The sequence below is a fragment of the Tenrec ecaudatus genome, chromosome 9, assembly GCF_050624435.1.
Source record: "Tenrec ecaudatus isolate mTenEca1 chromosome 9, mTenEca1.hap1, whole genome shotgun sequence".
Classification (NCBI taxonomy): domain Eukaryota; kingdom Metazoa; phylum Chordata; class Mammalia; order Afrosoricida; family Tenrecidae; genus Tenrec; species Tenrec ecaudatus.
Window position 1 is genome coordinate 57,117,470 of NC_134538.1, and position 26,710 is coordinate 57,144,179.

General features: G+C 40.0%; 2 protein-coding genes across 3 annotated transcripts in view; one reads left to right on the forward strand and one right to left on the reverse strand.

Moving 5' to 3' along the window:
* Positions 1–8,374, reverse strand: part of ZPBP (zona pellucida binding protein) — a 123,719-nt gene extending 115,345 nt beyond the window's left edge. For both annotated transcript variants that reach the window (XM_075557505.1, XM_075557504.1), the window contains exons 1-2: positions 8,187–8,374; positions 3,804–3,884 (exon numbers count right to left, since the gene is read on the reverse strand). In XM_075557505.1, the coding sequence (XP_075413620.1) occupies positions 3,804–3,884; positions 8,187–8,310 (205 nt within the window). In that variant the 5' untranslated portion in view covers positions 8,311–8,374. The remainder of the gene's footprint in view (positions 1–3,803; positions 3,885–8,186) is intronic.
* Positions 8,375–12,110: 3,736 nt separating this feature from the next.
* SPMIP7 (sperm microtubule inner protein 7) overlaps positions 12,111–26,710 on the forward strand; it is a 99,956-nt gene continuing 85,356 nt past the window's right edge. Inside the window, exons 1-2 of the mRNA XM_075557315.1 lie at positions 12,111–12,663; positions 26,039–26,136. Coding sequence (XP_075413430.1) covers positions 12,111–12,663; positions 26,039–26,136 — 651 coding nt within the window. The remainder of the gene's footprint in view (positions 12,664–26,038; positions 26,137–26,710) is intronic.

The window sequence follows — 26,710 nt, forward strand, 5'->3', positions numbered from 1 at the left end:
TTGCTGATTTCATACCGATCTTAGCTGAAAGCAATATATACCAGAAAGGTGTTTATTCATATTTTATTGACTATGCCAAGATATTTGACTGTATGGATCATAACAAACTATTAATAACCTTGAAAAGAATGTAAATTCCAGAACACTTCATTACGCTCATATGGATCAAGGGGCAGTTGTGAGAACGGAACAAGAGAATCATACAGGGTTTAAAATTAGGAAAGGTATGTGTTATGGTCGTGTCTTCTCACCATACTCGTTCAATCTGAACACTGAGCAAATTATCCAAGAAGCTGATTTCCATGAAGAAGAATATGGCATCAGGGTTAGAGGAGGCTCATTAACAACCTCTGATATACAGATGACACAACCTTGCTAGCTGAATGTGAGGAGTACTCGAAGCACTTGCTGATGAAGATCTAGTATTGCAGCCTTGAGTATGGACTGCAACTCAATGTAAAGAACATTAAAATGCTCACACCTGAACCAACAGGTAACATCATGATTATTGGAGAGAAGGCTGAAGTTGTCAATGATCTTGTCTAGCTTATATACATAAGCAATACTCATAGAAGTAGAAGCCAAGAGATCAAAAGATGCAGCTCATTGGGTAAATCTGCTGCACAGACCTCCTTGAAGTATTGAAAGATGTTGCTTTGAGGACTAAGGCATGCCTGACCCAAGTCATGGTATTTTCAATAGACTCATATGCATGTTAAAGTTGGGCACTGAATAGAAAAGACAAAAGAAGAACTGATGCATTTGATTTGTGGCGTGGAAAAGAATAATGAAAGTACCATGGACCGCTGAAAGGACAAGCAAGTATGTCTTGGAAGAAGTGTAGCCAAGGTGGTCCTTAAAAACAGGAATAGTAAAACTTTGTCTTACATGCACTGGGCATGTTATGAGGAAAGACCAGTCCCTGAAGAAGGACATCATGTTTGGTAACGTGAAGGGATAGTCGAAAAGAGGAAGATGCTCAAGGAGACTGAGTGCCACTGTGGCCGCAACGATGGGCTCAAGCCCAGGGAGTGTTGTGAGCGTAGCACAGGATTGGGCAGTGTTTCATTGTGTGGTGCGTAAGTTGGATACGGGTCCGAACTGACTCGAAAGCACCTCATAAGAACAAAGAATGAAGTGCTAGTCTAACCTTAGAGCACATATAAAAATTAACTCCAAATTGATTAAGGACATCAAAATAAGAACTACAATTGCACAGTACTTAGAATAAAACATAGGTTAATATTTGTAATCACTCATGAGGAAAAGCCACAAGGGTCATGCAATTGAAAGCCACATTGAGGTACCATTTCACATTCATTAAGGTAGCTATGGAGCAGGCAAGGAGGGACCAGACTTCAACCCAGTGCTCCAAGATGTGAATGCAACATGCTGGTGCGGAGTAGGGAACCAGTGGAGAGGTCTGGGGGGCCGGCCCCAATCCCAACTACTAAGTGGACACCTGCCCCTCCTCCCAGAAGAATTTACTTCAAAAGATGGCATTGAATCTGCAGCTCCAGGACAAGGACATACCTGATCAGAGTGCATGGGTGCTGGTGAAGGGGAAGGAGGAGAGAGGATGCCCACCTTGAGGATGATGACTCCAATTAGAGCAGCCAGTCCACAGGGCGAACCACATGGTCAGCCTCATTATGAGACATGATGCCCCTCACTGACCCATAGCCCTACAGAGGACTACACCAGAGACACACTGTGGGAATTGCACCCGATCTGATCCCGCCACACCGAGGCAAAACACTAAGGGGGTGCAACAGAACATCAAGGGAATGGAGCCATGAGGTCCCCAGGGAATGCTGAAGCTGGACTTTGGGGGCAGGGCACGGTGCCCCAACAGACTAGATTGGAAAACACTAAAAGCCAACAAATGATCCTTGAACTAACTACAAAAAAAAAAAAAAAGTGAGTCTCAGAAGCCCAGCAAGGCAGTTCTATACTGTTCTAAAAGGGTAGCATGAGTCAAAGTTGACTTGATGGCAGTGAGCTTGTTTTTTGGGCAGAGGATGGCTATGAAGAAGCCTGCATGGTCCAATGGTTAAAGCTGTGCTTGCTAACCAAAACGTAAGGCATGCAAACTCACCAGAGGTTCCACAGGAGAAAAGACTTGATGACCCTACCCTTGTGAGAACAGCCTATGGAGCAGTTCCCCTTTGTCATGCTGGGTCCCAATAAATTACAACTGACTTGCCTGTACCCAACAATAACAGCATTAGTGTAAAGCAACAACAAGTATTGGCAAACGGGTGGGGAATTTGGAGTCCTTAGCCACTGCAGGGTGGAAAGTCAATTAGCCTAAGGATTACAATACAATCCACTCCTAGATAGAATCAAGAAAAGTAAAAGCAGATGATTCCATTAAAATGTTTACATAAATGTTCCACTAGTGTTTTAAAACCATTATAAAAAAGAGCCAAAGAGCCAATATTCGACAAATGATGAATGAATAAACAAATATGGTATGTTCCTCCAATGTCATAATGTTTGATTACAAAAAGGAATGGAGTACCATTACACATAACATGGCTGAACCCTGAAGTCATCATTCCAAATGACAGAAGTCAGACATAAAAAGCTATACCTTCTATAAGTCCATATAAAGGAAATGTCCAAAAGAGGCACACACACAAAAAAGTGGTTTCTCGGAGCAGAGGGGAATGGGGAGTTTTACTGAATGGGTGTGAGATTTCCTTATTGCACATTCCTAGAATTAAAGGTTGATGGGGCAGTGATTAAAGCACTTAGCTGGGACCCAAGAGATAGATCGTTTGGGACCACCAGGATCCACAGGGGAAGGATGTGACAGTCTGTTTTCTTACAGCCTTGGGAACCCCATGGAGCAATTCAAGTGTGTCTTACAGGGTCCCTATGTTAGAATCAACTCGCCAATGGTGGGTTTGGGTTGATTCTTTTGGTTATTACCTGGAGTCTCGAAGTAGAACAATTAATTCATACAGCTGCTAACTGAAGGCTGGGGTTCAATTACACTCTGAGGCAGCTAGCAAAAGAGACCCTGTGATCTACTTGCAAAAAAAATTAGCCATTGAAAACTGTACTGTGTCATACACGGGGTCACCATGACCTGGATTTCACTGATAACAGCTGGTTTTAATCATTTAGTAACTTGGTCAAAATGCTAAAAACTACTTATTTGTACTTTTAAGAGGCCGTATTTTGTGGCATGGGTATCAACTGTCAAAAATATGTAAAAAAATATAGTTGTGCTTCATATAACCATATCAAAACCTCTAATAATTTCAAATCTTCATAATGAGGATCTCATTGAAACAGGTTTACGATATATAAACTGCATACATTTGCTATTACTATAGAACCCCAAACCAAGCCTCCTGTTACTGGGTTAACTCCAGTGTAGGGTTTCTGAGACTGTGAAACTCTAACTAAGCATGCAGCTTTAGCTTTCTTCCACTGAGTTGGTGGTAGAGTTGAAACATGAACTTGGTTGTTAGTAGTCCAACGCTTATATCCTTAATATTACTATATAAATTATACAATAACAAGCAAAAATATCTTAGGCAGCATTAACTAGATAAACTTTTATAATAATCATTCTTTGCACACATTATGCAGTTATACCCACTAGACCTCGATGAATCTAGTCATATGGAACTAAATTTCACCCAATGCTATAAACTAAAAAGGCCCATCATATAGAAAAAGTCAAGGATAAACAGAAAAATTAGTTAGTCTTTACCAAAGAACTGGAAAAGTAAACAAACAGGCAGTAATTGTGTTCTTAAAGTTACAGAGAATGTAGTTATATATACCTGGAAAATTTGTTGAACCCACTATTTTCACCATATCTTGGGACAAATGAAATCCTCTTGGAAATCGAATCAAATAGCCAACTGTCAGAAACAAACAGAAAATAAGAGGAATAATGAACAGTTTAGAGAAATTCCAAGAAGGGAAAATAGCATAACATCATAGCACCGTTTATCTCAGTTGAAGGGGAGTGTCAAAACTTAGTCTTCTCTATGATACTCTCTGCCCAACTCTCCTGTCCTTCATTTGTTCCAATGAAATGAATTTACCTGCTGCTTCTCATATTCTCCCAACTATATCTCATTTATGGCTCTTTCTATATCCACATAGAAAGAATAAAGTCTTCATGTCTAAAAGACTATATTCCCTAAACTTCTGTAACCAAATCACAAGATCTTTCTCCATCAAATTTCCTATTTGTCATTTTCACTTATAAGTGTTGAACTGTTAACAGCAAGGTGTTCTTTCAACTCCCCCGGCCTCTCAGTAGAAAGATGAAACCATCTGCTTCCATAAAGATTTACAGACTTGGATACTCTATATTGGGTGGCCATGAGCTAGACTCAACTTGGTGGTGGGTTTTGTGTTTGGTTTTAGCATAGTTCATCATTGGGACATCATTAGACTCACTATATAATTCTTTATGTACATATACTCTTCCTTATTGATTATAAATATCTTTTATAGCAGGATGAAGGCTCAGGTCAAGAATCAGTGTAAGCATACATACCTTGCTCATAGTAAACATAGAGTATAATTAGGCACTCTTGAATTGATTTTAGATCATAGAGACTCCAGGTGAAGGAGCAGAAGTATTGCACAGTATGATCTAAGCTGAAATCCTTACATGAGCAGATTGTTAGATCTTTTTCCCACAGTGCTGCTGGGTAGGCTTCAACCGCCAACCTTTTAGTTTGCAGCAGAGTGTGTAGCTACTGTGTCACCATTCCTCTTCAAGTATTAAATAGTAGTTGTTGTTACTGTTAGGTGCTGTTGAGTCAGTTCCAACTCAGAGCAACCCAACCTACGACAGAATGAAGCACTGTCTGGTTCTGCGCTTTCTTCACAATTATTTGACCCCATGGTTGTAGTCACCATGTCAACCCATCTTGTTGGGGGCCTTCCTTCTTTCTGCTACGCCTCTCATTTAACAAGCATGATGTAAATTCTTTCTCCAGGGACTAGTCTCTCCTGACAACATGTTACCCTTGTCTCTAAAGTGCATTCTGGTTGTACTTCAAATCCAGATTTGTTTGTTCTCTTGGCAGTCCAGGATATTTTCAATATTCTTCGCCAGCAAATGAAGCGAAGAACGTGGTATCAGGATTAGAGGAAGGCTTACTACCTACGATATGCATACGACACAACCTTCCTGCTGGCTGAGTAAGAAGGACCTCAAGCACTTACTGATGAAGGTTAAGGATTGCATCCTACAGTATAGATTAAACTCAATGTAAAGAAAATGTAAATCCTCACAACTGGACTAATTGGTAGCAGCACCATGCTCAGAAGAGAAAAGACCGAGTTGTCAAGGATTTAATCCTGCTTGGATCAGCAATCAATTCACATGGAAGCAGCAGTCAAGAGATCAAAGGACATATTACATTAGGCAAATCTGCTGCAAGAGACCTCTTTAAAGTGTTGAAAAGCAAAAATGAACTTTGAAAATTAAGTTGTGCCTGACTCAAGCCATGGTATTTTCCAATCACCTCCTATGCACAGTAATTGTTAAATATGACATATCTGATATCTTCAATCATTATTGAGTGAACAAATATGACAGACATAATAGGGTGCAGAGAACAAGTGGGACATGCAGTATAAAACATGCAATAAAGCATTGTATTCAACCTTTTAACATAAAGGTAGTAGTGACATGTGATGATGGTATAGAATTCAAAGTTTATAATCTAACTCTAAAGACTTCAGCTTAAAGTCTACCATTGTAACTGATCTTAGGAAAGTCACCGGAAGCTCTAGAACAGAGGTTCTCAACCTGTGGGCTGCTGCCCCTCTAGGGGTTATACAACCCTTTCATTGGGGTCACCCAATTCATAACATTAGCAAAATTATAGTTATGAAGTACCAATGAAAAGAATTGTATGGGTGGGGGGGTCACCACATGAGGAACTGCACAAAAGAATCATGGCATTAGGAAGGCTGAGAACCGCTGCTCTAGAAGCTTCAGTTTCCCCAGTCACATTTAGGACTAATTAGAATTCCATTCTTAAATGTCTGCATGAAATATTATACACACTGTAAAATATTATACTTATATCAGGTCTTTAATAGTTATAGATGGCACAGTTCTTATACTGTTCTTATGGATTGAACTGTGCCTTCCAGAACATGTGTTGTAAATACAAACGTCTTTGTCTCTTATAACCCCACTTGATTGTGGGTGGTCTTTGTTATGTTAATTCAATATGATCAAATGAGACCAACTGAATACTGTGAAGCTATAAATAAAATCAAATGAAATAAGCAAGAAAAGCAGAGATGGGTGAAGAAAGGTGCTGTACCACATGATAATTGCCCACGAGCTCAACAGAGACATTTCTCCAGAGCCTCCAGAGGCAGAAAGCCTTCCCAGAACGAGCACTTTGATTGGACTCCAGCCATCCTATACCGTGAGAAAATGTCTTCAATAAACCCACACACTTTGGGTATTTCTGTTATTACAGCACCAAATATCTAAGAAAAACTTCTATGTCTGATCTTGTTATGTTACAAAGAGATAGATAGCCTGGTATGAGTTTTAAAAAGAAAGCACTAGGATAAGATCATCAACCAGGTTCATATAGCTTGCTGGTCTTTCAGGGCAATTAAAGGGTTATCTTTGACTATTCCGTATATTGAGTAGAAGAATGGCCTTTCGTTGTGTCTGAATTTTAGTGTATCTTGTAATTGCTAATCCCTCATCCTTTTGCTCCCCAATGGCATTCCTATATCACACAGCCCTTCAATTTTATACTTATGAGGAACTGTTTTCTCACCCCTGCTCCCATTATTTGAACAATTTTAGCACTTTTACGAGTCTCCTTTGTGCTTTTTATTTATTAATTTGGGAAGATGTTTTACTTTTAAAGAATCTACAGTTTGAACCCCCAAATTCTGTGGTCAACATCAAATTCTAATTTGTTTCTTTTTTATGCTTACCAGCTTCTTCAGGCTATTTTTGACTTCAGAAGAAAAGTATTTTAATTCGCTGGGTACCCAGAAGAAATGCTATTAGCAACATTGTGAAACATGAAAAAAAATCTCAGTATAACTGCAGTTTGTAGATGAAACCAATAGGTGGCACTCAACTATCACTGATAATACCAAAGCAACTGAACTAATTTTAAAATGCATTCAAGTATTTATTAGGCATAATAATTCATTGCATAAAGTATACATAAGAAAACATCAGCAAAGTTAACACACTGAAATGTACATATGGCAAGTGGCTCATAAGCTGAATTGGGGAGTTGATTAGTGGTCAACTCAACTTTAAATTTTCAATAGAAGATGCTTTGATGATCTATTTATACATTAATTCTATGAAAATGTGGAGTTACTCTGCATGCCTTCTACTCAAAAAAGTAAAGCTCTCTTGTTAGATATCACTGCCAGACGAACTTCAAATCCATGGAATAAAATTGGGATGAGAGCCAGTCAACAAGGTCCTAAGAAGCCATCCAGTTAATTTGATGCCTACTCAAGGATGAGCACCTTTCCTCTCGTCTGGTTCTTTGGGACAAGTATACTTTACTGCGTCCACACAGAAAAGCTTTTGGTAAATGTTATCGTGTTATGCCCAATCTTACAGTAGCGTTCACAAATGCAAACAAGAGGTAGTCCGCATCTCCGCCCCAATTAAACATAAAACCAAGACCAACCTCACTCATGGAGACCCTAAAAGACAAGCTCAAAGTGCTCCTGACAATTTAAACCCGACTTCCCTCTCGCCAGCGGCTCAGGGTTTTGAACTGCTGACTTAGCAGTTAGCAGCCCAACGCGTAACCACTAAGCCACCCAGAGCTCCTGTCCAATCACACAGATGCAAGAATGTTTCGGGTTGTTCGATAGGATCCCACAATTGAATACCCACGTGCTGAACACACAAAATGGAAGGAAACGGGAGGGAAAACATTACATTGTTTACTGTCGTTGTTTTGCTTATTTTTTAGGTGGACGTGAGTAGATAAATAGATAGAGGGAGCCACTGAGAGAGAGGGCGGGGAGATATGATGGATAAGTGCTATCCAGGCAAACCCATCCCATCATTTGAAGGAGCACAGGGGCGGTTTCCGCCTTGCAATTCCAGGATGCCCGGCCCGCGGCGAGAGGTGGCGCTGCGGTTACAAGGGGGCTCCGGGGAGGCGGCGCCCACGGGGCCTCACCTGAAGAGGGCGCCAGCACGAGGAGGGCGGAGAGAAAGATGCCTGCGGGACAGGACAGCCAGGAGTTCCCCTCCTGGGCCTGCTTCCTGGCCCGCCGCGCCCGGCCCCGGGCCGAGGCCTCCATCCGCACGCCGCCGCCGCCGGCCGACTGCCCACGCAAACGATCGTTACACTGCGCGCCTCCACCCGCCCCGGGCGGCACGCGCCGGCGGGAGTTAGCGGGCCCGGGGCAGCCGGAAGCGAGGCCCGCCACTTCCGGTGCTGCGGTCCAGCAGGGGGTCTTCGGCCCCCTAGCGGGCGCACCTCACCTAACAGCATCCAAGAACGGTGTCTGGCCTGTGGACATCGTCGTCGTCGTCGGGGGCTCCTGAGGGAAATTCTGGAAGAGCTAGCTGTCCCCTGAGCCCGGCGTTCGCCGCCAGCCAGGGGGATCTTGGGAAGGATGCGCTTCTTGTGGAAGATTCGGGAACTGGGAGAGGAATCTCAGGGTTCAAAGCCTGCGTGCCGACCATTCTGAGCGTGTTCCAGAGATGAGCAAAGGCCGGGAGGAGACCAGTGCCGGGAACAGGACATCACGTTGGTCGAGGGGCAGCACACAGAAGGCCCTCGGCCACAGCGGCTAGCACCGCGGCTGCACCCATGGGCTCGCCCACAGCACAGTGTGCACGGTGCTTCTTCCTGCGGTACCTAGGGGCGCCACGGCCCAGCGACTCCCAACACGATGGCAGACCTGGAGTCGCAGGCTTCCCGTACACCACGGAACCACAGGTAGCCCCTCCGGGAGCACTGAGTATCCAGGTACAACCCTCAAAGGATCGCCTGGGACTAGTGATTTCAGCGATTACTATTTAATCGATCTGTAGAACTTAGTTGGGAGCTGAAGGGAACCCACACATAGTAGGAATGACCCAGGAGGCTTGGCCCGCGGGTGGCCGTGGGGGTGGGCAGCTTAGTGGGAAAAACCCAGATGAAATTGACTTGGCAGTGCCCGGCCTAGAGGAGCCAGTTTGCTTGTGTAATCGCCCTCAGCTCAGGCTAAATGTGAAAAGGCACAAAGCCAGGCCGGGTTTCAGAGTTTGAAAGACTCTACCTTATTCAGCAACTAAAATGATTTACTTGGGATCGACCAAGCTACAAATAAATGGTATACAGTTGATCTAAGTACATGGAAAAATGAAGCGTGGGCAGCTGAACAGTGCCTAAAAACAATGTTTATTATTACCCTTATTGAGAAGTGAATGATCCTCGATCTACGGTATAATATTCTTGATCACTTGACGGCCCTCTTGGCCCACCCTGGATTTTTTTCTAGGCTTAAATATTTCTCACTTGTTCTACGACAGAAATGTCTTCTTTGGTTTTTTGATATTGTTAGTGGTCTTTTCATTCTTACACTTTATTTTTGTATTATTATTTTCGTTCTGTTTAGTTGTGTTTTTGATTTTTATTGTTTCTGTTATGTTTTCCAGTTTAGGAAGACAGGAGGAGTGGATGCATAGAAACAATAATTTATGTAATGGTTTATTGGGGACAGTGGTGGGTGTGGAGGGAATGAGGAAAATTAGAGAGCCAATAATGAATGTAGGAGGGGGAAGGGAGCGTTAGAACTGATTGTGATGGCATGTATACAACTCTTTAAAAGGCAAATGAACAATGGAAGTGTGTCATATTTGACTTATATCAATAAAACTTAAAAAAAGAAGTGAGTGATCATGGGAAAGCTGGTTATAAGAGACTAGATGAAGGACTTCAAAATGGACTGTGATCCCCTAATTCAACCTATCCCAGGCCTATAATGCTGTTATATGGAATATAATTATTCTAATTCTACAACAGATATCACCACTCCCTTACAGTTGATGTGATTTATACATTATGCAACTGCCTCTTGAAAGATAGAATCTTATCTATTGTGTAATCATCTTAGCCTCAAGTCCTAGTCTTTTTTAGCACATAGTAGGTATTCAAATAGCAGAAAAGTCTGAAAGACCATCCTGTGGAGTCTTAATGAAACAAAACTAGAACATGCTACTTCATAGAGTCCCTAAACACCAAATAAAGTGAAAAGATTTCCTAATATTTCCTGAGTTTGCTGCATATATTTATGCATGCATTGTTTAGTAAACTATATTGAGTACCATTTATTCCACAGAGGACACATCTCTCAAGAAACTCTTCCTTGTATATATGAGGTCCGGGGTTAAATTTAGACTCTTCAGACATGTTTTCCTAAAGAAAGACTTGACTAATTTGCATCCCACCAACATTTAGGTCAAGATATTGCAAGTCTTTTAGTAAATCAAATGAACATTCGATTTGTTAGATTAAAATAAGTGACTCTTTTGTCTACACGTTCCCTAACATATATTTAAAAACCTGTGTTCTCACCAGGAACATCTCAGTAGAGTTCAGGGAATCATGAATAACTTAGAGCATGTAAAAGGTGCACTTCGACTATATTGTTTTCCATAAAAATGAGATACAAGATGTAACCATTTAGCTGCCTTTAGCTGATTCCAACTTGTGGGCTTCCAAGGTGCTCCTTGGTCTGGTTTCCCAAGGTGTTTGTGTGGTTTCCCACAGCCACGTCATAGCATGGTACTTAGTACTTAGTAATGTGTGCCACCCACAGACACAGTATAATATGTATTCACCAAAGAAACATGAGGTTTTCTGTAACTCTAAAGTTACACTCTGAGAAACCGAAAGAGGCAGTTCAAACAGTGGTTTTCATTCTTCCTAATGCGGTGACCCTTAAATACAGTTCTTCATCTTGTGGTGACCCCCCCAACCATAAAATTATTTTCGTTGCTGCTTCCTAACTGTAATTTTGCTACTGTTTTGAATCAGGCGACCCCTGTGAAAGGGTCATCCGACCCCCAAAGGGGTCATGACACACAGGCTGAGAAACCCCTGCAGGATCACAATGAGTTGTAATCAACTCAATGGCAGTGAATGAGAGGCCCAAAATTAAAAATAAGTATTCATTTTTACAGCAAATTTAAACATCCATTGATATAAGTGACAAGTGTTATAATTTATATATTTTAAATACTGATTTTTATTGCTATTTTTACTTCCAAAAATATACTATGACTGAATTGCTTTATCTATATTTCTTATGGAATATCATCTTGCTCATAAATAATTAAAGCCAAAAGTCAAACTCATTGGTATACAGTGAATTCCAACTGAAGACAATAATGTGTTTCAGAGTACAACTGTTCAAAGCAGGGCTTTCAATGACTCTGATCTTTCAGAAATAGATTACCAGTTCTTCTGAGGCTGATTCCAACTGCTAGCCTAGTAGATCCAAAAACCAAACTCACTACCATCAAGTCAATTTTGACTAAAGAAACCCTAGAAGACAGAGTATAACTGCCTCTGTAAGTTTTCAAAACTAAATTTTTCCTGGAACAGAAAGGCTCATTTTTCTTGGAGCGAATGGTGGGTTTGAACTGCTGCCATTGTTATTAAGCAGCCCAACTTATGCCGCCTGGGCTCCCTTATGTCACTCAACTGCTTCCATAAGTAATTAACTTATGGTTAAAATTAAAAATAATAATTGGACATGGCTTTCCTGCACTCTGGGGCAGAAGGCATCATGAAATTCCCAGTACAAATAATCATATTATGATGTGTATGAGTTCAATGAGTTACAGTTCTAGTTGTTGCCCAGCAACACTCTTATTTTTTAAGTCTTATTTCTCTAGTGTTCTATTGCTTCTATGAAGAAAAAGGTATTTTTCTGAAAGAAAATAACAACCTACGCTTCAGAAATTTAGAAACTTAAAATCAATCACTTTATGCTCAATTGACTCTAATCTTAGAAATTATTCGAAATAGAAGATTCGGTAGATTTACAGGGAGAAGAATCATCAGATTACAATCATCAAAAGTTTATAAAGATAAAACACCACAGACATGAATTCACAGTGTACACCTGGACAGATAAGTATCCCTAAACAATTCATCTCTTCAACAACTAAAGGAATTGATAAAATGGATTATCCACATTACTGTAATCTCTTAAGAAAAATGAACATGCCTTTGGTGGTAGGAATTGATGATAGACATGACTATGGCAGATTTGAAAAGAAATTTAATCCTGCTTTTCTTAAATTTCATTCTTATCCGCCTTCAGTCCTTCCAGACTGCCATCTACATTACCCTTATCCCCCACCATATGGACCAGATTATCCATTATTTCCACTTAGAGATGACATATCTTTAAGTGATCCCTGTTCACAGTTCTTGAGTCCTGGTGCTGATGCTGACTTAAAGCCTGGCATTGGCAGAACCATACCAACCTTGGTGAATTTTAGCGATGTGAAACCACAACAACGAGTTCCTAGACCAGACACAGGATTTAATACAACAATAAACAGACAAAAAATTCTTCTAGAGGAATTACAACAGGACAAGAGATGGAATTCCAGGACAGTACCAGACATCTCTATCAGGGCAAGACTTGGAGGTAAATAAATGTCATGGACTTAATTTTGTTCAAACATTTAAATGAAGGGGAAAAGTGTAGAAAAATGACTTGTTGCCGTACCAGTTAATATTGACATTGAATTGTTAGGAGCCAAATAAGGAATTGGTATTTTAAATTACAGGTTTCAAGGTAACATAGTAAGAATAAATATTTTATATAAAACAGTATATGGTGGCAATATATATTTTTCAATAATTTAAGTGACCAATATAAGTTATATATCAGATCATTTATTTTAGACATATAAATAACATAATTTCACCGCAGAAGAATTTATGACCCATTTTCTAAACTGTATTTCTCTCTAAAAAAATCTGCTAATAGTTATAAAAGAAGTAGGTTTTAGGAGCTGAACGAAAAAGCATATTAAAATATATCTGAATCTGGAGTCCATGCTTGGCACACATGATTTGAATTGTGCTACTAATCCAGAGGTTAAGAGATAGTACGCAACACACGGCACTGTGGAAGTCCACAACCCAGTGGCACCTTGGAAGTCTGAGACTGCAACTACAAATGGCTAGAAAAAGGAGGACTGGAAATGTAAAATCAGATCAGCTCTGTCTAAATTAATTATTCATGCCATGGCCCCAATTTGGTAGGGCTTCTATCAAACTGTATGTGGCAAAAAGTTTCAAATTTTAAAAATGCCAGTTTTCTGACATGCATCTATCAAGTTGTAGCACAATAGTGCCAGGACTGAAAGACTAGTTACCCAAACAGTTCTAATCTAAGGTAAAAATAGTTTTGATAATCAGATCTTTGCCATTATTGACTACTAAAAGGATCTAATGTATGGAATTGGGAAAAGGCCTCCTAAGAGTAGCCATGGAGAAAATTACACGTGTCATCAATGGTACAAAACAACTTACTAGAGACATTATAGTTGCGCTTATGATTTGGTGACTAAAATTATAAAAATAAATTTAAAATGGAAAGATTTTAAAATATCCATTTCTATTGTGATACATCTATGTTGGCGTTGCAGTATCAGAACACTCAGGTCAGAGAAGCATTTATGTTTATCTCATTTTCATGAGGCCTTTTATCCCGGAAATTGTCCAATTACGTCAAAGCATGTGATGCTGCCTGTTCCTTTAATCAATGAGCTGAAATAAAAGACCTTAGACTAAAGGGTCTTTTTAACCTGATAGCAAAATGATACTGGAAAGGTCACTGAACACATTTGGACATGACTTTCTTAATCTGTAAAAAGATGATGAATTAGATCATATACTAATGTTCTTTCCTATTCTAAACTTCCATGATTCTGTGACCAGAAAGACTGCAATCATTGAAAAATATTTACAGATTGCAATATGTACTGCATTTTACATCAAGACTGTAATATCTATTTTGAGATATATTTTCCATAATTTATTCCTGAACTACACTCCTTAAAGACAGAACTATCGTTTACCCACATTGGCATGATTATAGCTGAGTCCAGAGCATGGGAGCTACTGAGAGTTATATCTAATACTATTTTAACCAAAACTTATTCTGGAAATAATACTTTCTTATGCCAGCCTACAAATATATGAGACTCTTATGTCAGTCATGAAATAAAGTTAGAATGTAATTTTAAGTTGGGGCAATATGGTAGATTGAGAACTACAGTAGGGTAGACTCTATCCCAGTTACAAATATATGTATATTATTGGATTTAACTCTCACTGGTTCCCATGCTTAGGATTCAGCAATATTCATGCCAATGTGGGTAAGACTGAATAATCTTTCATAAGTATGGTTGAGGAAAGACAAGGTAGTGTGTGTGTGTGTGTGTGTGTGTGTGTGTGTGTGTGTGTGTGTAACTGGGGCCTGGTAAAGTAGTAGTTACTTGCTGGGGTTGCTAATTGCAAGGTCGGCAGTTTGAACCACCAGCTGCTTCAGGGGAGAAAAATGAGACTTTCTACTCACACAACGCGGTATAGTCTCAGAACCCCACAAGGGAAGAGGGGTTTGCTAAAGGGTCTCAGGACTGGCTCACACAGTGGTAGATACTGGCAAATTGTAAGTTTGAGTTACACATGTCAGTCTTCTCCTGACTCATACAGCAGTAGAAACCAAAGAATACAAGGTCAGCTTTCCAGAAGACAAACTGCTTTTGTGCAGGTGAATGCATCCAAGGTCAGCAGTTCAGATAGCAGGAAAGGATGCTGACAACTCCTGGGATCATTAGGCAATATGGCAGTCCAAAGAACTAGAGCTCAGATGCAAGCCAGAAGCAGATTCTAGACCAAACAAAGCCCAAGCAAGCGTTCTCAGATCATATATTGGAAACAGGACAAGCACCTGAGGTAGCTCCATTTAACAGATTGGCTGTTCATAGCAGCTCTCATCATGAAAATGATGGCATAATTATCAGATCTGATCACAGGTGGGTGATGATACAATAACTGTCAAACTACTGAGAATTCTCACTCAGCCAAGTTGACATACAGCCTTAAGCATAACACCTCGTATTTCACTAAACTAGTAAATAAATATACAGAGGTTGCATGAAACTGAAATATAAAGAACTTTGAATCTGAACATAATGCTTAGAATGTCAAAGTGAAGATCCAGAATAAGGGTGAAGTTTTTAAATTAAAGGTTTCTATGTGTGGGAAAAGACAATTCCATGGAATGGAGCAGTGCCATGGATTGCAGTTTCTTGTGACACGTTTGTTTAACTGCTAAGAATAAAAATCAAAGGATTTACAAAATCTAAAAGAAACCTAGAATAGGTAAAAACATAAACAAAATATGATGAATGTAAAACAAATGATTTCAAGTATATTACTTAATAAATTAAATATAAATCATTAACCTTGCCTATAAAGACAAAGTTGTTCACAGATTAGGTAAAAGCAAAAAAAAATAGTAATAATAAACCCTTCAAAAGATTTATAATAAAACAAATCTGTAAAAAAATTCCAAAGATGAAGTTTGAAAGAAGATGGTAGAATGAAATAGATTTTGCCTTCCAAAAATTTATGCTTAGAAAAAACTTGATTAATTTTTAAGAAAATATTATTTGATTGCCTACTTTTCAAAAGCATTTAAAAGCATACAGGAAATAAAATCTCTGAGAAGGGAGAACATTTTAGAAGTAAACTGAGGCTCCATAGATATCTCTGCGAGTGTTTGCTTATTGTAAGGAACAGACTAGAAATTAAGATATGCATTAGCTTATACAGCAAGGAGTGGGCCAGAGCGAGATTTTTGTCCATCCCTCAGGGGTAGGGTTACAAAGATATTCTTGTTGTGAGGTATCGTCCGGGGGTTCCAAATCATAGCAACCTTGTGTACAGCAGAATGAAGCACTGCCAAATCCTGCACCATCTCCACAATTATGGCTATATTTCAGCCCATCATTCCAGCCTGTGTGTCCATCCTAGCACGGATCTACCTCTTTTTCCTGCTCCCCTACTATTTATGATGTCCTCCAAGAACTGGTCTCCTGATAACATGTCCAGAGTCTGTGAGACAAAGTCCCACTATCTTTGCTTCTAAAGAACATTCTGGCTGTACTTCATCCAATACAGATTTGTTTGTTCTTTTGGCAGTCAATGGTACTTTCAACATTCTTCTCCATCATCATAACTAAGAGACTTTACGCCTTTAATACACAATACCTGTTCGAGCCCTGGTGATATAGTGGGCTACTAACTGCAAATTCTGAAGTTGGAGCCCACTAGCTGCTCTATGAGATAGAGATGGGGCCTGCTACTCCCACAAAGAGTTACAATTTCAGAAATATACAGAGTCAGTTCTACACTGCCCTATGGGGTCATTATGAATCGATGTGATGACATGAGTGAAAATAACAATTTACTAGGAGAGGCATAAATAAAAGAATATGAAGAGAAAAACATAATAAATGTTAATGTATGGGTGATCCAGCAGTTGCTGTTATAAAATTAATGAAAGTGACCGTGGGTATTGTAGGCATATGGTTATCCAAAGATCCATGCGGAAACCCCTGGAGCATGTCCGTTTGTTATCTCTAGGGAATCAGCACCCGACTTGACAGCTGACAGACAGAAACCGTAGAAATTAGAGACAATGAAATAAAATATTTTAAAACTGAGAAGATAACAGTCAACCTGGAACTCCATGTCTCTGTCAAATATATGATGAATAACCTTCAAGAACTTCCTCCGTTGCCTCAAGATCAGAAGAACTGGTACTTAGCTACCATTACTGAACATTTTGATCAAAGATTCTATGAAATAATCCTGATCTAAAAATTCAAAGTGCAGAACAGAATTTCAAATTTTCATCGACTCTAGACCACAAGTTCCACACTTGGTTGACCTACTGCTCCCTTTTGAGAAAAAAAAAAACAAACAACTCAGCACTATGTTGAGGTCAGTTAATATGACCTTTTTTAGCCATAATTCCTCATACGATATAATTATGACCTTTCTATGCCTATGGCTGTAATATCATTTTGGAAGGCATTCTCTACTAATGCACAGAATTTGAGTAAGATTAAGACCTGACTTTAGTAGGGAGTATAAATCATCAAGTCAAGCCCTTTTCCTACAGGACATTTTTAGATTCTACATTTGTGTCCAAAGCCAAACACTGTTTCTTTGTTGGCTTCTTTAAAACTCTAGTACAGGGCATGACTTAAAACACCATTCTTTGTTTTCCTTGGTGAGCTATATGTACTGATACTCCCGTACAGTTCTTTTTTTAACATTGTATTAGGGACTCATGCAACTCTCAACGCAATCCGTACATGCATCAATTGTATAAAGCACATCTGTACATGCTTTGCCCTCATCATTTTCAAAGAATTTGCCCTTTGCATCAGGTCCTCTTTTTTTCCCCTACCTCCCTGCTCCCACATGAGCCCTTGATAATTTATAAATTACTATTTTGTCATATCTTGCCCTGCCCTCCATCTCCCTTCACACACTTTTCTGTCACATGTAGATCCTTGTAATCGGTTCCCTCTTTCCAACCCCCTCTCCCTCTACCCTCCGAGTATCACCACTCACACCCCTGGTCCTGAAGGTATCATCCGCCCTGGATTCCTTGTGCTTCCAGCTCCTAGCTGCACCAGTGTACATCCTCTACTCTATCCAGACTTGCAAGGTAGAATTCAGGTCGTGATAGTTGAGGGGGAGGAAGTATTTAGGAACTGGAGGAAAGCTGTATTCTTCATTGGTGCTACATCGCACCCTGACTGACTCATTTCCTCCCCTAGACCCCTCTGCAAGGGGATCTCCAGTGGCCGACAAATGGGCTTTGGGTCTCCACTCCGCACTTACCCCTTCATTCAGTATGGTAAGATTTTTTGTTTTTCTGATGATGCCTTATACCTGATCCCTTCCACGCCTTGTGATCACACAGGCTGGTGTGCTTCTTTCATGTGGGCTTTGTTGCTTCTGAGCTAGATGGCCACTTGTTTGCCTTCAAGCCTTTAAGACCCAGACACTATACCTTTTGATGTCCGGGTACCATCAGCTTTCTTCGTCACATTTGCTTATGTACCCGTTTGTCCTCAGTGATCGTATCATGGAGGTGTGCACCCAATGTTATGATTTTTTGCTCTTTGATGCCTGATACCTGATCCCTTTGGAACCACGTGATCACACAGGCTGGTGTATTCTTCCATGTGAGCTTTGTTGCTTCTGAGCTAGATGGCCGCTTGTTTATCTTCAAGCCTTTAAGACTCTAGATGCTATGTCTTTTGATAGCTGGGCACTATCAGCTTTCTTCACATTTGCTTGTTCACCTGCTTTGTCTTCAGCGATTGTGTCAGGAGGGTGAACATCATAGAATGCCAATATAATAGAAGACAGTATTCATGCATTGAGGGAGTATATATATATATATATATATATATATATATATATATATATATATGCATATGTACATGTCTTTGTCTAGACCTCTATAAATGCCCTTTGGCTCCTAGCTCTTTCCTCTATTTCCCTTGACTTTCCTCCTGTCCTACTATCATGTTCCATCCCCATCTGGGTTTCAGCTACATTACCCTTGATCATTCCCTACCAGGCCTGCCACACCCACCTCACCACCAATTTGGATCACTTGTTGTTCCCTTGTCCCTGGGTTTGTTAACACCACTTCCTTACCCCCCCCACCTCCCCCTATCCCATGTCCCCCTGGAACTGTCAGTCCCGTTCTAACACACATCACATAACATCACCTAGAGAGCCATACCTCAGTTTCTTGACTGAGTTTTGCTAGAAGCAAGAAGACCTGCTATGACTTTTGGACATTGTCAGCATCTGGCTGTGGACCCTGCATTTAGCTCGCCTCTGCTTGACTTTCAGCTTTCGAATTCCCAACACCTCAGAGTTTGCTATGTTTTTGTTGGATGTTGCAGTGAATTACAGAACCTAGAAGCATGAGGAAATATACTTAAGAGAGGAGTTGGAGGAAAATGGAGCAGTGCATTTGGGCTATAACATCTCTAATCACCAACTTATGGAGATTACTCTGATGATGCTTCTTAAATTAATTATTGCCAAGAATGTCTTCCTGGCAATTAACTATAGTCCATAATTTAGGATAAAATGTATGCATATGCTTTTGCAGTCCCCAGGGACCATTCCAGGGCCCTCCATCAGGTGGTACTACCCACTGTGAGAAACACTTCTCTAGTGCTTTCTGTTGCTATCAAGGTTTGAGGAACCCTTGAAAGTATTTCCTTGAGATAATAAAATATATGAAACATTAGCATGCTTATGCATTAGTGACCACATCAGATACCCATTCCAAAGTGACAGTTCTTCAGGAAGTCTCCAGTTTGGTTTGAAATGGCAGAGCCATTCCTAGCACAAACCTGCGGAGCAACAGCTGCCCCGTGGGGGACCGATATGACAGTACAACACAAGGTGACCCATGAGAGAGCCTGCCCAATCCTGCCCAATGCCACCAGACTGGACATTTGTTAAAACCACAGATCACAGAGGAGGGAAAGTACACTTTTGTCAGGCAGAACATCAGCTTCATTCCCTTGTTTCTCTCTTAAACCTTTTGCTCCTCCACCCCTCCCCACCCCCCATTATGGATCTTCTCAAATGCAGAACTCCTCTCCAACAGTCACTGAAGTTTTTAATTCTGGCTTCTGCAGACGTGCAGCTTCAGACATGCAATCAGACCTGGTTATCCTCAGCATTTTCAGACTCTCCACACAAACCACACTTGCCTTCACCCTCAAACAACCCATTAACCCTAACTCTAAAAAAAAGAGTCATCTTTTGGGTCATAGCATATTTGTATTTGTTTCCAGAGAGAATCAACTGATTTATTCAGTATCTGGAATAAATTTCTTATTTTGATATGGATAAAATAATAATGAATAAGAAACCAAAATATCCACTGAAGTCATCATACAACCAAACAATAGTTTAATTAATAACATAGTCCTCTCTGGAGGTTCTGATCTTTTAAAGTTATTTATAAATTGTCATCAGCATTCTAATCATATCAGTAACCAAATAAGTGGCGTTTTCTTACAGGATTGCTTTGATGCCTATACCAGTGACCATCATAGAAGTGAGATCTCCCTCTTTAATCTCCATGCTTTCTTGGTGTCTGAGAGCTGGACACCCCCAATTTCAGCCACCCAAGGGCTGATGGAGATCCCTTCTCCACCATCATCCTACCTGCTTTTTCACTTAGCCTGCCTTGATCCACCACAACATCCCCCCACTTTACTCTCCTGGACACCTGAGGCAAAGGAGGGGGTATCCCAAAAACAAAATGGAATCTTTTTCCAGCTATGTACTTAAAATATTTTTACAAAAAAAAACAAAACCTTATGACCTTCAAAGTACTCTCCGTATGCTCATACATTTGTCAAATCTGAGATTCTGTTCTTGGAAAAAATGTTTCAAACTCCTCTGTTTGAATGGCTGAAAGCACTTCCCTCGTGTTTTCTTCACTTCTTCAGTTGCTGTCCTTTCATGTCCCTCTTCATTCGCAGAAACAAAAAAGAAGTTGCATGAAGCAAAGTCAGGTGAGTAAGGTGCATGGAGCAAGAGAGGCAGGCTGTTTTTTGCCCAAAACTGGAGCACTGAGATGGCTGCATGAGCAGGTACAGTGTTGTGGTGGCAAAACCAGTCCCCCGTCTTCCATAAATCAGGCCTTTTTTGTCTCACAGTATTATGCAATCTTTTCAGAACCTCTAAAGAGAAAGCTTGATCAACAGTTTGACCTGGTAGAATGAACTCCAAATGCACTGTTCTCACATCAAAAAACAAATGAGCATCGTCTGTATCTTTGCTTTCACTTGAGCTTTTCTTGGCAAGGTGATGATGGTGTCTTCCACTGGTATGTTTGCTTTCGGCGTCATAAGAGTTAACACCATGTCCCTTCACCTTAGAGCTATTCTTCCAAAGCACGCATGTTTCTAGTTGATGCTCTTTTTCCTGGTGTGTCAAGACCCAAAGCACAAATTTCACAGTGACCTTTCTTATTCCTAAATCTTCTGTTAAAATTCACTGAACCAAGCTCCAAGATAGTTCAAATAACTTCCCCATCTCTTCAGTGTTCTGTTGTCCATCTTTTAGGGCAGGTGCATGACTTTTGTAGATATTTTGGACCATTCTGGAAGTTGAGAGATATCCATAATGATGTTTGTCAGTGTTTTAGTTATATAATTTGTCAATTTGAGGATTAAGAGTATAGGGGTGGAGTCCAGGCTGTCAATCAGGATTTAGCCAATGAGGCCTCCGTGTAGGCATTCCCTTGCCCTAAGGATTCTGGGAATTCCTGTTTTGCCTCCTTGGAGGCGGGAGGCATCTTTCTGTCTCTGCTCACTCCCTGGAAAACATTGCAGCTGACAAGACACATGGAACTAAACTAGTAGTACCCTGAGCTGGAGAAGCCACATGGATCTACCGTGATGCAACCAGAAGTCTGAAGCTGGAGAAGCCCCATAGAGACCCCTGCCATTGCTGAGATGCTTACAATGCCACTGAATGTAAAGATTTTTTACTCACTGGCCTGTGATTATCCTGCATTCGGCATCATTGCATGTGTTTCGTGAGTCTGAAGAGGACTTTATAGATTGGTATAGGACATGAGGGCTAATATTGGACTTAAGGGATTGGACTGGACTGGGTTGAGATGTGTAATGTAAAATTACCCTATATATAAAATGCTCTCTTATACACATATGAGTTTCTGTGGATTTTTTTCTGTAGTCTACTCGGACTAACACAATCATCAATTGACATTTTACCATTTTTGAAATGGGAAAACCACTGTTACACTTGAGTTTTTTCCATAGTGCTGTCCTTGTAAGCTGTGTTCACATCAGAATACTTTTTGCAGGAAACAAAATTTCACAGTTGCACACTGTTCTCTTAAATTGGCCATCACAAGAAAATTATGTTTCAAGTAAAGCTGTTTTCTCCCAAAAAATTCACTGAGACTAGAGAGAACCTTCCCAGGCGACACCACTGGGTGCGCTAACTCAGTGAGTTCCCTAATGCTCACCTAGCGGGGCGGGCGGGGGGAAATGTGTACTAGGAAAGCTCTTCCCAGCAGAGCTTTTTTCTATTTTGTGGGGGAGGGACCCCCTCTTAAAAGGTTTCTGAAATGTGCAAGGACCAAAGAATAATTAAAAATCAAATGTGTCATGAATAGAAGTTGTTTCTGGAATCCCAGGATTTCACTGAAGTCTTGGTTCTGAACATACAACATGCACTTAATACCAAAAAATGATCAGCTGGGTTAGAAGGTGTGCTGCATAGCACTTTCAAAATCACTAACTGTATTAAAAGCTGTGTTTGAATTGTATACATATTTTATATACCTATATTCCTAGAGTCGCATGCAAATTTCCCAGGCAAAAATAAAGGACAGTGTGTGGGAAAAGTTTGAGAAGTTCTTTGTATATTTCATAATTGACTTGATATCAACTGGTGATGGGAAATACAGGTGGAAATCAAAATTACTAAGTTAAATGTAAAGCTTAGAGTTTGGAACAGAGATCCCAAGTGAAGGGAGGTAGATGTTGCAGTTCCTATGAGCACATATGGTGTATTCAGAATCAAGCTTGCAATGAAATTACATGATGCCACATGGGCAAAACTGGCAGAAACATCTCTGATTGCATACACATTTAATTTTTATTTGCTTTTTGGTCTTTGTGTGTTCAAAACCTTTCTACTTTTGTCAAAAATGGCGCCACCCCAAAATTCAGTTACACAATCCAAGATGGACATTCCCCATATGGAACCACAGGTTAAGAAGCTCTGTCTTCAACAAAATGATTATCCTGCTGATCGCAAAACAGTGGTTTCAGCAACCTGTGTAACTGCACGTTGGCCTCTTAGCTTTGCCTCTTTATTAGATTTCTGTAATAGATGTCATAAATTACCACAAACTTAGAGGCTTAAAACAAAAGCCAGTTCAAATGATAATAAGTTAAAAGTTGGGGTGGCTTTTACTGCGTTTTACAAGGTCCCACAATGTAAAATCTGGTGACCTCTGGACTAGGCTCTTGTGTGAACTCTGTGGGGGAAATAATCCACTCCCATACTCATTCGGGTTGTTGGTAGAAACAAGTTCTTTGCATCTGAGGTGCTGAGATGTAGGCAAGTACTATGGCCCTTCTAGCAATAATTCCTTATGTGGTGGATTATATTTCTGGACTCTGTGCCTCTGGATACACTCTTAATTAGGAGGGAGTGAGCATGATTGAGATGGGTTAGACCCTGACCTTAATAGAAAATGTGAACCAGTTCACACCCTTTGTTTCCTTGGGAGTATCTTTAGATTCTATTTTACTTAGGAGTGTGATTTAAGACACCATCTTTTGTTTTTCTTGGGGGTATGGTGGGCTAATAGACAAAAAAAACACCACACTTCCATCAATGCATTGCTCTATGTATAGCAGCCATCTGGAACAGAAAACCCAGGGCCATCAGAAGAGCACCTCCCAGATAGGTATCTGAAGTGTCTGAGTCCAAAACTAGAAGCACCAGATCCAGATACTGTGGCAGGGAGACTATAGGACAGAGCAAGAGTCATGGCACAGAGAATATGGGATTTTGAGGCAGAAAGACAGGTAGGCTTCCTAATTCAGGAAAGCAGAAGCCCAGGGACCATTGGCTGAAAGGGTGAGGACTGGACAGAGACTTGGCTGCTGGCTAAGGAGAGGTGTTGCTGTGGACCAATATCTATATCCTTACTGTTTACTGATCCTGACATAATATGACCTATGAAGTTTCTAATAAACCCCATAATTGTGAGTATGGTCCCTGAGTTCTCTGTGGCCGTTGCAATGAATTATGGAACCCAGGATAGAAGTAGAGTACCCAGGAAGAGCAGTTGGAGTGAGAGCAGGTAAAGGATGGAGCATGTGGCAATAAGGAAGCCAAAGGAGGTCAGATATGGCCCCATGCCATTTGCAGCAGGTGCTCGTAGACTTATTTTTTTACAACCAGGGACTAATCTCTTCTCGAGGCTATCGGTCCTTCTGCAATAATCATGCATGCATACTTCCCAACACTTTGAATCTCTTTGATTTCTTCTTATGAATCCACTGGCCATCCACAGTGAGCTCCTACCACATGCCTAACCAATTTTCTTTATACTTCAATCCTCAGTCAAATATTGATCAAACCAAAATGATGCTTTCTACTCCTGAAACGACGGCAATGTTACACTGTCTTGTAGGATTGCTATGAGTTAGAAGCAACACGACAGCCTTGAGTAACTCAATTTCTAAGATTAGGTCAGGTGTTCATCTTCCATCAAGTCAGTTCTATGCATAGTATTTCTTTGTACAACAGAAACATTGCCTGATCCAATGCCAATTTTACAATTCTTGGTATGTGTGAGCCCATCAATTCAGCCATTGTATCAATCCGTCTTGTCAAAGACCTTCCTCTTTTTGACCACCTCTCTACCAAGAATGATGTCATTTCATTCTCCAGGGATTTGTTTCTCCTGAAAACTTGCCCAAAGTATGTGAGATGAAGTCTTGCCCTCTTTGTCTTTAAGGAGCATTGTGGTTGTACTTCCTCTAAGACATATTTGTTTGTTCCTTTGTCACTCCTGATGCTATCAATATTCTCCAGCAGCTCCATAATTCAGATGCATTAATTCTTCTTTGGTCTTCCGTATTCAATTTCCAACTTTTGCATGCATATAAAGTAATTGAAAATACCATAGCTTAGGTCAAGCCCACCTTAGTACTCAAAGTGACCTCTTCGCTTTTCAGTACTCTAAAGCAGTGTTCTCAACCTTCCTAATGCCTTGCCCTTTAAAATAGTTCCTCATATTGTGGTGACCCAGTATGAGGGCGTATCTGGAGACAGATAGAGGAGCGGTGTCTGGGTTCCTAACACCATCAAAAATGTGATCATAGGTGACCTTTGTGAAGGGTCATTCAACCCCCAAAGGAGTACATTGCATTGTTTTATCTCATAATTGCTTCTGCCATGAGCATTAATTGTGAATCCAAGCAAGGAGAAATTCTTGAGAACTTCCATCTTTTCTCCATGTCCATAATGTTATCATTTGGCCCAGTTATGAGGATTTGGGTGTTCATTACATTGAGCTATAATCCATACTGAAGTTTGCAGTTCTCAATCTTCACCAGTAAATGCCTCAAGGACTCACTTTCAGCATCTCCTAAAATCTCGTTGGTATCCCTATCACTAAGCTTAACTATTACTGCAGTTGCCACCTTACGCTGAAGCTATAAACATATAAATTATATTCTTATGTGTCTTTCTTTTTCATCTCATTATAATCACCTCTAAACTAGGAAGCGTCGTCTTTATCATTATTTTTCTCCTGGGTAGTCATTATTTTGCTAGGAGCCTTGGTAGCACAATTGTGGAGCATGAGGCTGCTAACCTAAAGTTAGGCGTGTGAATCCACCAGTTGTTTTCTGCTGTAGGTAAAAAAAAAAAAAAAAAACTTAAAATCTTCTCGCATAATGATTACAGTATAGCAAACCCTAAATGGCAGCCCTACTCTGGTGTATAGGTCACTATGAGTTGGAATAGCTCAAAGATACACAACAGGAACTTCTAATTTACTGTTCTAACTTCTAACTCTAAGAACTTCTAATTTACTGTTAGAATATTAACCAGGTTCACTTGGTATCACCACCTTCCTATACACAGATTCATAGTATGCAACAAGTTTCTTTAAATAATAAATAATTTTGCACAGTTAAAATTAATGTTACCCCAATGTGTAAATTATGTTCTCAGTGCATATATCCCAGAAAGTGTACTTGTAACCCATTAGAAAATATATTGATACCACACACCCTGCTAGTAGGAAATATTTCGGTGAAAGAAGAAATATGTTTATTTTCCTCTTAATTCAAAGCATATACTTACATTTTTGTTTTCAGGTTGGACAAGTCCACTGAAAATCACTCCTCAAGAACCTCTTCATGAAAGATGCTCAATCGAACATACATATGCATTTAATAAGGATGAAACATGCACGGTAAGAGTTTTTATTAAATACTGTTGTATAATATTTGTCATCAATTTACTTTATTGATTGCTTCTGTTTGATATTTTCTATTCTTGACCTCGTTAGAAAGATATAGATATAGGAACTCTGGTATCACAGTAATTATAAGTGTTCCATTTCTAGCCAAGAGGTCAATGATTCAAACCAACCAGTGGTTTCACAGGTGAAAAATTTAGTGGTCTGCTTCCATAAAGTAAACCCTTTGGGGCAGCTCTAGTCTTATACGTTAGCTCTGAGTTGGATTAGGATTGACAGCAGTGGTTTTTGAGGGGAATTCAAAATGCTTGTGGAAAATTTTAATTAAAAGATTGTGGAATTTCTTCCCAAGAGTTTTGGAAGCTCCTTCCTAAATGTTATATATGTATATGTATAACTATATATACATACATGTTAATGTACATGTGCATACATATGTTTGTATCTTTCTGCATACTAAACATTCTTTAAACCTTTACAGTATTGAATTATTCTATGCCATCCTAACAATAATATTATGAAAGAAATTAGAAGTAAGAACTGCTAGTGTGTCACCTAGATACCCTTT